Source organism: Perna viridis, chromosome 4 (assembly GCF_037379345.1).
Source record: "Perna viridis isolate PV_CMFRI_1.1 ecotype Kerala chromosome 4, ASM3737934v1, whole genome shotgun sequence".
NCBI lineage: Eukaryota > Metazoa > Mollusca > Bivalvia > Mytilida > Mytilidae > Perna > Perna viridis.
Genome location: NC_142448.1, coordinates 52,533,728 through 52,547,832, shown reverse-complemented (window position 1 = coordinate 52,547,832; position 14,105 = coordinate 52,533,728). Strand labels below are relative to the sequence as shown.

Below are 14,105 nucleotides of genomic sequence, written 5' to 3'. Positions count from 1 at the left end.
ATACTTTATTGAGCTATGTTATTTTTACATTTTTATTTAACATTCATACAATACTTTAACATGAAGAAGTATATGAAATCTTTCTTTTTCACAGGTATTACAAGATGGCTTCCTTGAAAATTTGACCAAGGAAAATTTTGATGCTGTTTGTAAACCAAAAGTAACTGGTACCCTCAATTTAGATACAATCACCAGGCAGTTATGTAAGGAGAGTCTTGATTGGTTTGTTGTCTTCTCATCTGTTAGCTGTGGGCGTGGCAATGCTGGTCAATCAAATTATGGATATGCCAATTCTGTGATGGAAAGAATATGTGAAAGCAGGAAAGATCATGGCTTTCCTGGTATGTTCATTGTTCTGGTCTGACATGTTCATATTTCAAAAGTTGTCATTCTTGGTGATTGAAATGAAATAAGGCTTTTGTACTCTGACTGATTTACACTTTTTTTCATTTTTTTTTTTTTTTTTTTTTAGTATTACATTTCAAGGGTTAAAATTTCATTTTAAGAGTTGAATGTCCTGGATTTTTTAAAGTTTTGAAACATAGGACCACTTGAGGATAATAACAAAGGGTTGATAGTCCAGTACCTGTATGAATGAAATTTGGTAGTTCCGGTATTTTGGGTTGTGGACCAGGACTAACACTTATTTGAGTCATTGCATTAGGTAGTCCTGACTTAACAAATTGAATTCTCCATTAATACTACTTCTTCCATGAAAACTAATATATGTATAAAAATGCAGCAATACTTTTTTAATGTCTGTCTTACTGAATGGCAAACAGTGAGTTATAGCTTTTCATCTGTTTACTCAGGTTTAGCAATACAGTGGGGAGCTATAGGAGATGTTGGTGTTGTCTTGGAAACCATTGGAACCAATGATACAGTAATTGGTGGTACACTTCCTCAGAGGATGAACTCTTGTTTACATGTACTGGATCAGTTTCTCAACCAGCATCATTCGATTGTATCTAGTTATGTTCCAGCAGAGAAACAGAGTAACAACAGATCAGTTGGAAGTTCTCTGGCCAGTCTGGTTGATGCTGTTTGTCATATTTTAGGTTTGTAGTATGATTATTATTATATCCCTGCTTTACAGGGAGATATATATAGTAATCAAGTCCAGCCACAACATTTTCATTACATTTTCTCTACAGCTTTTTCTCACATTTATTTGATATTTATAGGGAATTTGATTTCAGACTGAAGAGTCATCAACTTTCTGTTTGTCAACTTTATTTATATTTGATCATATGGTTACTAGAGGTTGGTAACCTTATTTCTAACTTTTCTTGTTGTTGCATAATTTGAATACCAGGCATGTATAAACTATTACTAAAGTTAGAATGAAGGAAACTTGAAGTACTATTTCAAGTTGATCAAAAACTTAAATTCTGTCAAATAAAGTCAAATTCTGTTTGTGATTTTAAACTATTAGTGCTTCTCATTTGTATAGAAATATTAATACATTATATATACATTTTTTTCGTATTTCAATGTATATTTCAAGTTTTGTAATCTGTAATTGACATTTCAAATCAACAGTGATGTCAAATGAAGCATATGTCACAAGAGTAAAGTATTATAAAAGTCAAGAGTAAAATTACAGAATTTGTGTTATATGGAGGAACATTTAATAACTCACTGCTATCTTTATAAAAATGAAATGAAAATTGATCACCCTTTAATTATTTTTTTCATTTATAGGTGTAAAAGATTCCACTTCTATAAAACCTGACACAAGCCTTGGTGACCTTGGCCTTGATTCATTAATGGGGGTGGAAGTCAAGCAAACACTCGAGAGAGACTTCGACATTTCATTGTCCATGAGAGAAATTCGACAGCTGACTCTTACCAAATTGAAGAACTTGGAATGCCCAAGCAGTAAAATGGAATGTCCAACAGCAACAGACACAGAAAATAATTATATTCACAGATTTGATATGCAATGTTTGGTTCCTAAGGAGAGTTGTATTTTAATGAAGGAAGGGGCAGATAACTCCAAAACTATTTTCTTGGTTCATCCTATTGAAGGTACTTTCTGTACATTATAGAATTTAAACTATTTTTCAAAATTATTATTAGCTTTAAACAAGTCTTGGACTAAAGATTATTGTGTTTTCTTATGATTCTGTCTTCTCAGTGTGAAACTGTTATAGAAATGCCTCTTGTCAATATTGTAGAAGTTGAAACTTATCATTTGTTATGATTTCAGTATTGATTGTTATGTCTACTTTGGTTCTGTTTTCATTCATTTTTTTAATTAACAGATGATTGTATAATATCTGGACTTGTTAAAACGACTTTTTGTTCTGATGAAATAAATAACTTCAAGGCCACTGATGTTTTACAAGGTGTGGAAATAAGCTGCTTTTGGGAGTTCATTGATTTATATAAGGGAAATCAAGGGAACTAGGATTTGAACATCAATGAAAAAAAGTAAATTCCTATGGCAGTGTCCATCTTCTGTTAATTCCTGATCTTTTTTTTTATTTTTAGGAAATTTGACAAGTCTACAAGAAATAGTAAGTCACATGACATGTACAGTGTATGGTCTACAGTGTTCAGTAGAAGTACCAGATGATTCTGTGTGTAGCATGGCGGCATATTATATACAGGTTAGGGTAACCTTATTTGTAAAACATGGGGAGTAAACTAGCATAAAAATGCATGATGGATATATAGGGGGTTTATGTCTCTAATGTGACAGTTTATTACTTAAATATGAATTAATTGTACAACAGAAATTCCAGTCCAGATATTACAATATGTGCAGATGATGTCAGGCTGTCAATAATTAAAAGGTCGAATCTAATTATTTTAAATTACCATTATGAAGTATTTATCCTCTATTACTTAAACCTAATGAATTTCTGTTTTCCATTCACCATAAAAAATCAGATCTGGCAAATTATTGATCGAAAATTCATCAAATGAAAATGAAAATTTTAAGTTGTACATGTGAAGTCGTTTGTGTCAAGGCCATTGCTTTCACGTCTAAGACAAATATTTTATATTTTTCTGGTATTTCAACGGGTTATGATCCATGGTTGCTTCATCTCTTTAGTTACAACCCTGAAATCAATATCATTTTTTATGATTCTAATGGGATTCCTAAATTGGCTAAACCGAAAATCAAAAACAGAGTAAAGACAGATAGAAAATTTGTTTTTTCTGTCTGAAACATTTTAATGAATACACTTTTCATTTGCAGAAACTCTGTTTATTAACTATGGACATGTCTGTGTAATTTTTATAAATCCATTAAAATTTATTGGAAACAACACAAGTGTGACCTATCAGTAAAAATACAATGTGAATTGGACGATCAGATATGTGATATGTATGAAATTGTGATGGAATGAATCATTACATTCTACTGGGTTTTCATGCGGTTTTCTATTTTTTTTCTATTTTTTTTTTAGAAAATCCAAAAAATACAGGCAGAGGGACCATATTGCATTGGAGGGTACTCTTTTGGTGCCATGATTGCTATGGAGATGACTTTACAGTTAGAGGTGACCCAGAAAGTGGAACATCTGTATCTGTTAGATGGTTCCCACACATTTGTATTAACTCATACTGGTGCCAGGCGTCAGGCCAAGACCATAGATAATGATGCAATGGCAGAAACTGAAGCACTGATATCGTTTATAATGATGTTTATACCTGGAATAGGCTTACAGGTATGTACATGATAGTTAAAGTTCTGCCTAATGGTGTCTGTCTCTCTGTTAAAATGTCATTCAGCAAATTTTAGGCAATATTTGGCATTTGGTCTGTCATCTGTGAGGTTGATATTCTTGTTTATCTGATCACATCATCATTTAAGTTGATTGTACACTGTGATTTTACCTAATGAAATAGATATTTAATTCTATGTCACAAATTGTCCCCTGAATAGAGCTCTTCATTTTTTTTGCCCATTTCCTTCAAACTTGTTTGAATGATTAGTAGCAGTAAAATCTTGGATGGGATTGATATTCACAAAAATCTGTTTAGTGGACCACTTTTAACAGACAAGGACTTAGGAAAAAAAATATTTATCTAGGCTGTTTGCCAGGATAGTGTCTTAAATAGCTCACCTGGCCGTAGGCCATGGGAGCTATTGCAATCACTTGGCGTCCGTTGTCGTCGTTAACAATTTCTTTAGACATCTTCTCCTCTGAAACTACTGAATAGATTTGCATGAAACTTATAAAAAATTGTTTCTTAGAGTATTTTGCACAAAATGACTTCTTGGATTTTTGATCAGTTAAAAAACATGGCCGCCATTACTAAAAATAGGACATAGGGGTCAGACACCAGATTTTTGCATATATCTCCAAAACCTTTAGGTTTATCCAAATTTTGACACGGATAGAAGTATTCAGCATGATGAGATATATCTGTGGTCAAATTTTGGTGAAAATCTATTTACCCATGTTGGAGTTATTGCCCTTTTTGGATGTTTTTTGCTGTTTTTGATGTTATTACTTTCAAATATCTTCTCAGAAAATACTGTACAGAATTCAATGAAAGTTAATACTGGTATTCTTGTTTTTTAAGATATCCTAAACAAAATGACCATTTGGATTTTTTATCAGTTTAAAAACATTGCCGTCATTACTAAAAATAGAACATAGGGTTTAGACAGTAGTTTTGTGCAAAAACTCCAAAACCTTTAGGTTTTAGCTAATATCTTTCAATTGCTGAAATGATCCTTATTATAAGGTCTTCAAAAATCTCCAAGGGATTAAAGTTGTCAGATGACTTCATGTAAGAGTTATTGCCCATGAGAAGAGAAAAATGACAGTTTTTTTTTTTTTTTTTTTTTTTCTTGAAAACTGTGATAGATGGAATGAGACTTTTAATTGCTGAAACTATTCTTGCTATAAGGTTTAAAAAGTTTCCAAGGATCAAAGTTGTCAGACGACTCCATGTAAGAGTTATTGCCCTTGAAAGGCAAAAAAATTATGATTTTAGCAGTTTCAACCAATATCTTGAAAACTACAGTCCAACTTCACTTGCTTGAACCCCCCAGATTTCTTTAACACAATTCAAAGTACAAAAATTTTCTCCTATATAATCACTATAAATAACCTTGGATTTCTCGAACACTGGAACTGACTAGGTCCGTTTGGTAATTAGTCTTAGAGATTAACCCTCACTAATTTGAACTTGTCAGCCATTTTGTCAGCTTGGGTAATAAAGGTGTGAAAAACTGAAACCCTGTCATTAATCAGTGTCATTTGAGTTAATTACAGGTAACATTTAAGTCATCACTAATTACATAGTTTTGATCTAAACATAGTACTGATTGAAGTTCGAGAATGTTCTGAAGTCGTTATGATGAAATCATCAAAGAAAATCAGGTTAAAATGTATTATTGACCAGTTCAAGGAACTCCAACAATGTACGTTTTTAAGCACAAACATAGCATTTTAATGTCCACAAATCAAGATAATCTTCCGAAAGCGAAGGAAAGAGATCCACAAACTTTCAAACTCCGTAGGAAGTAAGCAATTTCTAATGATAAAGTTGAACTTGGAACCGGTAACAAAAAAAATCCGGAAATATACAAACTTCAATTTCTCGAACTCCTGATAACTCAAACACATTTCAGTGGTCCCTTGGAGTTCGAACTACCGAGGTTTGACTGTATAATAATAGAATGAAACTTTCAGTCAATGAAATGATCCTTATGATAAGTTCTACCAAAGTCTTCATAGAGTCAGAATTGTCGGACAACTCCTTATTAGAGTTATTGCCCTTGAAAGGCAAAAATTTAACCAGGTGAGTGATTCAGCCTCCTGGAAGCCTCTTGTTTTTTTACCTATTTAATTCAAAGGTATGTTAATGGTTAAAAGCATTTAAATTCTGTCTGGTATTGATTTTTCTAAAGAGTACAAATGTGTGTGTGGATGGAATGTATTGTGAGTATGCTCACTAAGGTTTATTGATACTTTAGGGTGTTGTATTTCAATCCACTGAACAGTATCATTTATGCCTTTTTTCTCTTGGTTTGTTGTTCCGATTTCTTTTTTTGTATAAAAATACATATTACATTTGTGTTACATGCATATATCCTGCAGTCAGTATCAAAAATGAATAACAGCAACCATTTTCATCAGGCAAAACATCTTACTTAATATTATTTCTTGACAGCAAAAACTTCATCCCTGCCAGTTGTCACTGTTTGTGGAGGATTTCCCCCATGATAGCTCCAAAACCTAAAGTGACCGTGATAGCCTTCAATGTTCCTTATCTTTATCAATAACTACAAAAGTGTTTTTGTTCCTGCTATAAAGAATTCATTTCCATTTTGAGCTCAGAGGTTTCTAGTGATGCTTGTCCTGATCCAACATGACTTTTCCCTATACGTGTCTTGTATTCCTTTTTTGTCACTATATACTTGTGGTCCTCAGATGTTGCCCCTGATATCACATCTTTGTTTTTTGTTACATAAACTGACGTTGTTTTGATGGAAGACAATGGAAAATCTTTTGCATTTATCTCTTGTAATGCATAGTCGGAAGTGATAATATCTCCAGTTGCATGGTCAATAGTCTTTAAACATCCATGCTAACAAATAAAGGATGACCAGTTGGTGAAATTGCTAGAGATTCAACTTTTGCTGGGGTTCGTCATAGAACTAAAATATGACTGGATTCAAATCTGACATAATTGATCTGTTTTGGTGTTGGCTAGCCAAACGGTTCCATCAGAAGATATGGCTATCGATTCTAAATTTGCCTTCATTTGTCGGATACTGGTTCAGTACTTTAAATTAACATTTTTGTTTGGAATGACCCCATGTCTTCCTTTTTTGGTGTGTTTGTATTAAAGCTAGGCATTTTAGGTATCATTAAGTTTTTACAAGATTCAAGTTCACTAAGTTGTAACAAGCCCACATTAGTTTTGTTTAAAAGTTCTGCAATGTTTTTTGTTTCACTTATCTTTTCCAATGTATTCAGTAGTTCTGTTGACTTAATTCTCTGATACTTGATATTTTCTCTTTTGGCATTGATATCATCTTGTCCCATGTTTTCTTTGCTTCAGTGGAGAAGTGGGTGTTAAATTCTTTTATAGACTCTATGGGTATCTATGTCAGAAATTTGAATTTTCTTTTTCTTCAGCTTCATAAGTAGCTTTTTGGGCCATTTCCAAATGATGAACCTTCTCTTTCACAACTTGTATCATGTCACCAAATTATAGAATTTCCTTCCTGACATCCTTCTCAGCCATAAGGTTGTGATCTTTATGATCCTTTTTCAGACATTTTGAGCATATCATTATCTTGCAGGATTTGCAGAATGCAGTAGTTTCTACACCATTGTGTATAAAGCACCTTATAATTGTTAAATTGTTACCGTCAAAAGTTTTGTCTTTTATTTCATTTAAACTAAAAATGCTATGATTTTCTGCAGTATGGAGATTACCTTTATCGTAAGAATTTGGCAGTCCATACACTTGAATTGAATATTACTAGTTCTTTTGCACAACTGACAATGAATTAGAGCAGCAGCCATTTTTAAACCTTAATAGTTGGAGGTTATAATGCTAACTGAAAACACGCTTAAGGGAACCTGTTCTTGGCTTATTCATGTTTATATATACACATATTTATCAAGGCAATAATGGTAATTTATGGATTTGAATTTCAGTTGCAGTTAAATGTAAGGATCATGAGTACCTTTTTGATGTAATAAACTTCCTTATTTCAAATTATAAGTATGCAAATAATAAGAGGTCTTACATGGCCTGAATCGCTCTCCTGAAAATCATTTCTTCGCCTTGTGAATATTTGACCTCAGGAATAAAAGAATATTCTAGCAGTTGAAACTTATCAGTATCTGCTACTGTTCATAAAATACAAATGTATATGCAAAAACTGCTAAAGTGACTATTTTCAAAGAAATTTCTACTTTCAAGGCCAGTACCTCCTAAAAGGATGGTTTTCTTACCAGAATTCAGGTAAATCTTTTGTAGGACTTGTCATCAGAATCAATTAACAACTGAAAGTTTTTTCTGATAGTTAACTGCAACAACAAAAAGACAACATAATTTGAAGCCTTTCAAGGGCCATTACTCTAAGAACAAAGTGTCCTACAACTTCAACCCTTGTAGACTTTTGTAGCCTGATCATAAGAATTATTTCATAAAATAAGTTTCTTTCTTTATATTAAAGCTGTTGGCTAGATATTAAAAAAAAAGATTTTGTTTTTTGAGTTTTTTTTTTTCCCTTTGAAGTGCAAGAACTCTTACAAGATGTCACCCATGGAGACCTTTGTAAAAGATCATTTCATTTATTGAAAATTTCTTTATATTGTGGTTTCAAATGTTTAGCTAGAAATTGCAAAAAAAAAAATTATGCCTTTCAAACAGAAGATGTCCTACAACTGAGACCCTATTGAGACTTCTATGCCTTATCTTAAGAAATACTTCAATTAAAAATTTCTTTCTATCTTTTATGGTTTTCAAAAACCATGATTTTGCATGTCATTTTCAAGGGCAATAAATATAATATGGTTGTTATATAATTTAGACCCTTGAAGACTTTACCATCAGGGTTTTTTTTACTATTGAAATCTTATTTCTTTATAAATGTTGCATTTTTCAAGTTATAAGATAAACACAACAAAATTCTTTATTTTTTGTCTTACAAGAACAGTAATTCTAACTAGAGATAGTGATCAATGCACACTAACTTGATACCCCTTTCCCCCATTTGATAACATTGCACCTTTTGACCTCCATACTGATTTGGATTAAAATTTAAAATAGACAATGGTAACATGTTATATAGTTGTCTGTGAAAGTTTAATTCCATTCATTCCATTCAATGGTATAGGAGGAGTAACAGATAAGAGATGGGTCTCTGTGCCTAACCAAAAGAAGGATGGACACACCCATCACTATAATCCCCCACTTTACAAATGGGATATAATAAGGAGCTGTCACACAACCTTGACCTTGCGGGGACCTTCGTAGGCCTTGACACAAGGAGAATTTCAACAATTTAAGACATTTTAGAATTTTTTTTTTTTATTTATTTATTTTGTTAATAGAAATACTTTTTTGAACATATTTAATATGGTTTTAAGACAAAATAGGTTGAATTTGTGTTTGTGCATTTGAAATTGTGTTGTTTTCTTTCTGTCTGATTTTGTTTCAACCATTTTAAAATAATGTGTTGATATTCTGCCTACAAGGTTCTAGGACCTGCCTTCTTTTTTTCCACTTTTTTCTAAATATTAAACAGAGATAGAGTTGAACATTTTTTTTATTATTTTTCAAACAATAAATGTATAGGTATTTATACCCCATTTCACTCATCATTCCCACAGGCAAATCAGTTGCCACTTCTGTGGAGGAATGTATCGTACTGTGGCCCTGTCCATGAATGTAAGCACTATTTCCGTATATTTTTTCTATTAATAGATCCGGATCTAATTCGTCAGATATATTCTGGCCTATCATAGAATCAGTTTGGGCCTTTATAAATTTGTTTTTAATTGTTTTAAGACCAGGATCAAGTACAACAATGCAGAACCATGAATGCATCTTTCCTGTGCTCGCTGTTCAGGTAAAACGGTACTATTTCTCATTATTTTAGGTTGGCCTTTTGTGTACCCTACTTAAGTAAATACTTCCAGACACTGTGATTGGACAAATTGTGCTGACATTCAAAATGTTTTATTAATTCCAGGCTCTAATATTTTTATACTTTTAAAAAAAATGCATTGTATTTTTTGAAAACCATTCCATATAAATATTATGAATGTTTAAAATTTATGTGCCATTCGCAGAAAAAGGGAGGAAGTTTGACCCCAGACATCATCTGCTTAAAATACCAAAGAATTGAGACAGTTTTGCTATGACTTTGATCGCAATTTTAGTTAAAGAAATGAAGATATTACTGGAAAAAAGTCATTTTATAGCTCTGTCATTGTTTTTAAGGTGTGAATATTTCAAAAGTTTCACTATTGTCGCCTATGGGAAATAAATAGTACCGTTCTACCTTCAGGTTACAGTAGCATAATTATGTCTCCTCTGTATTCAGCCAGATCTTTACCCCAACTTGCAGCCCAGTGGAAAATACAGAAAAGTTCATGATTGGTGGATAATAAAAAAAGATATTTTCATGAAAAAATTGTACAAACAGTAAGGAACCAAAAGTATTGAATTTTAAAGCTAGCAGTCCATATATGTTTATTTTATGGAGCACTTGAGGCTTAGGGTGGCTACTGAAAGAGTAATCAAGGGAACCAAGGTTATAGCGGTAATCAAAAGAATGTAATCCAGAGACAAAGACCAGACATGGAAAACAGACATGCACAACAAAGAACATAAAGTAACTAAAATCATACATACAAAGTAACAAAAGTAAATGAGCAACTCGGACTCCACTAAAAACTGGGAGCATGGACCAGGTGCACCGGTAGGGTAAGCTTCCTCTGCTTTTCTAGAAACACCCGCCAAGTTGCTCATAAAAAGTTAAGTACGGGGTAGACAAACGAGGAAAGGAAAACTATGAAATTGATGTTTGAAAAAGTATCCCCCTTTTTGAACCTTAATTTTACGGGCAGAAATGCCGCATGACATGGTGGTTTTTATTTCAAAATTAAAAAGCTATATGGGTGTATTTTAGCAACATTGCGTTAGATTAGAGAAATTTCATCGGGATCTATTTTTAGATTTTAGTGGAAGAGAGGACCCCAATACGGAAATAGCATTGAGAATAATTGCACTCTTGTATCCTATAGATCTCTTCGCTTCAAAATACAAAATGTATTCAAAACAAACTTTGAACAACGTGGTATTTACCATAAAAACTGATATGACTTTCTAGCACAATAAAGATTAAGACTTAAAGATATAGCCAATACCCTGTAACCTTTTATTTTTTTTAAACAGGAAAGCACCGAGTCGGTCAGAAAAAATTTTAAAAAAAAAGAAACTATAAAGATAGTACTTGTTAAGTAGTTACCCCAAAGATCCTGGTAACCAAAATTTATAATAATCCATTGAGAGGTTTCATAGCAGAAGATTTTAAAGAAAAGTTAATGACAGACAGTGGAAGAAGTGATGACAATAGCTGTCATGGATTTTTGGTCCTGATAACCTGAAAATTTTAAGCTGAAATTTTCTTTCTTCATCTACATTGTAGCTATATACTTCTTTTTATTTTGCTGTCCAAACACTCAGTTGTCTTTTTGAAATGCATGCTAAGTAAAGTTTCTATAGAAAAACAGATTATTGTGTTGGCACATACCTTTTCAACAAGGGCAATATCATTCATAAAAAATTACACAAGAGGAATATTGACACTCTGTTAAGGAGAATTATAAATCAGGATTTATTATTCTCATTCAACATTGACATTTTACATTTATGGAACTTCGAAAACTTTTCACATATATCTTTGTAAAATCTCAGTTATGAATTGTATTTTTATCTAAAAACAGATGAGATTTTAGTGTATTGCAAAATCAGAAATTTAGTAAGAAAAATATAAGCTAAAAATATTACTGATCTCACTATGTCAGCCTCCAACTATCAAAACTTTATGGATGTCCAAACTTTGGAATATTGATGAGTGCATTAGTGTACAAGTTAAATCATTACCCTTTCATAATTTTTGGACTCCATTCATATTCCTTTGTACATATCTGTAGGTGATGTGAATTGAACTGTTTAGGAGGGCTGCTAGCTTCAAGTTACTTCCCTTTCCAAAGTGGCATTGCTATTATTATTTTTAGCACATCAACTTTGTATGTTGCTGAGGTCATGGTGTCCTTACAACATTTACATTTATTATACATCGTTGTAAGACCGCAGAAGCATAAATACACTCAGGGGTTTAAGTTAGTGGTGGTCCAAGGTCCTACATCCGTAAGTTTTGACATAGAATAAATATTTTATAATAATTATCTGTTTTTATTGTGTAGAAAGCATCCTAAAATTGTTAAGCCATTGTCAATCAAAAGTTTTGTCATTAATTTCATTTAAACTTCAGTATAATCTGAAGATGATCCTAAGCTTAATTAATGTTATTTAGTTTTTTTAAATTGTAATGTTAAATCAGAGCACATGCTGAAGAGAACATAATAAGACTACTGGCTTTTATCATGCATATATCCACATTTAAATCATGGTATGAATTTTGGTGTCAAAATTAAATTTCACACATTTACAAATGTAAAAAGATCAGATGAACAGTACAGTTCATGAGCACTATTCTGTAGAACTCTGGTGGTCTTAAAGAAATTAATGCATAACTTGTACATAATATGTACATTAAAAGCTGATGTTTTCCTTAGTCATATATGGCAAGTTATGCATTAATTTCTTTCATTATTTGTTATCCACAGTCTGTACGTATTATTAAATGCATGCTGATTTAAGTTTCTACAAAATCTACTGTTCATGGGATGCCAATTTTTGTGGTTTTCATAGGTAGGCCAAACCATAAAATTGGTTCCCGATGAAAAGGAGATTTCTATTGATGTGTATACTGAAAACCACAAACCACGAATTCAAAAATCCATGAACTTGTGTTTCTTCCCTTATTCACGAACTAAAGAACTTTCATAGTACACTCTTTTTGGGGAAAATATCAGACATATTAAGTGGGAAAAGTGGGAAGGATATTTCAAAATTCTCATACAACTTTCACATTCTCCAACTGAGTTTAAGTTTGAAAATGTTTTGACTTGACATGTTGTAAATTGTTTCATCTGTTAGTCGTTGCTTCAAACAAAAACTCAAAAATAACATATTTAGATACCAGTAATTTTTGGTACCAGATTATTTGCCAAGGTGATAGCTCTCTTGTTTTCTATTGTTTACTCATATTTGGTACTTTCCAACTTAAAAAAAAAATGGGAAATGAGCATATCAAGTATCTCTATAGAAATACTATGATTTGAAGAGGTAGAGGGCAATATTATCTCCCATACATTGTGTATGTAGACTGTCCCAGTTTCTTGTTTTCACTCTATGTCTATGGGTTCTGGTGTCTTTAAATCATCTTTCTGTTTGATGCTTCTGAACTTTTTGCCGATACATATATGACATATGTACTTTGGTCAGTGTCTAAACTTTTTTTACCGACTCTGATTCTTTTTTTTTTTTTTCATAATTTTTTTCTGTCATATGGACATGTGTTTATTTCTTTAATGGGGTTGACTTTATCACTGGTAATATGATCATTGACTTCAATGTAACAATTTCTGTTGCCTGTGTAAAGTGAAATTCATCCCTTGGAAACACATGTTTGTCAGTTTAAGTTTGTATATTTTGGTCGATTTTTGTTGTGTAAAATTTTCTTGTCAAACTTACCCGTAGAAAGCAGATTATTTCTGAAATGTAGAGCACTCAAGATACAATTTTTATTTATCATATGTTTTAATCTCTGCAGGTTTCCCAAGCACTTAAATCACAGCCAGACCTAGAGGCCAGACTAACTCTGACATCCCAGACTCTGATGGAAACGGGTTTATTTAGAGATCAGAATGATGTATTGTTGGCAGCAAAGGGTTTTCTACAGAGACTGATGATGTCTGAGAAATATACACCACAAGATCAAATCAGATGTGAGGTGACACTAATTAAGGCTGAATCCAGCTCAGATACATCAGAGAATGATGACTATGGACTGCATCAGGTTAGTAACCATAGTACTCCTTATTCTAATGATTACTGGACATAAACTTATATATGTCTACTAGTATATTTATTTATTCTGTACTCACAACAGTTAAGTTTAGGTTTTATGGGTTCTTTCCTTTTATTTCAATGTTAAAATTTATATTTGTGTATGTCAATGAATCAAATAGTAACTAAGAAGATACAGATCTTAGTAAAAAGCAGAATATTCACTATGCTTGTCTTCCATAGAGTTATTTGTGAAAGCATAATTGAAAGTTTAACACACGTTATTGAAAACCAAGGCTTGACTCATATTTAATCATAAAAGTTTGAGAAATACACTAATGCCGAAAAAAAAATTACAAGATTAAAATATACAGAGACAAAAATAATGATGATTGAATTCCAAATATAATTGAAGCATGTAACATACAAAGGGAGAGTTGGTGTTCTCTGGTTGTCCTGTTTACACA

General features: G+C 32.3%; 1 protein-coding gene across 2 annotated transcripts in view; it reads left to right on the top strand.

Annotated features, from left to right (window-relative positions):
• Nucleotides 1-14,105, top strand: part of LOC148620513 (fatty acid synthase-like) — a 37,351-nt gene that overhangs the window by 22,373 nt on the left and 873 nt on the right. For both annotated transcript variants that reach the window (XM_088581424.1, XM_088581425.1), the window contains exons 23-28: nucleotides 95-341; nucleotides 813-1,058; nucleotides 1,705-2,031; nucleotides 2,497-2,615; nucleotides 3,423-3,683; nucleotides 13,403-13,648. In XM_088581424.1, coding sequence (XP_088437550.1) covers nucleotides 95-341; nucleotides 813-1,058; nucleotides 1,705-2,031; nucleotides 2,497-2,615; nucleotides 3,423-3,683; nucleotides 13,403-13,648 — 1,446 coding nt within the window. The remainder of the gene's footprint in view (nucleotides 1-94; nucleotides 342-812; nucleotides 1,059-1,704; nucleotides 2,032-2,496; nucleotides 2,616-3,422; nucleotides 3,684-13,402; nucleotides 13,649-14,105) is intronic.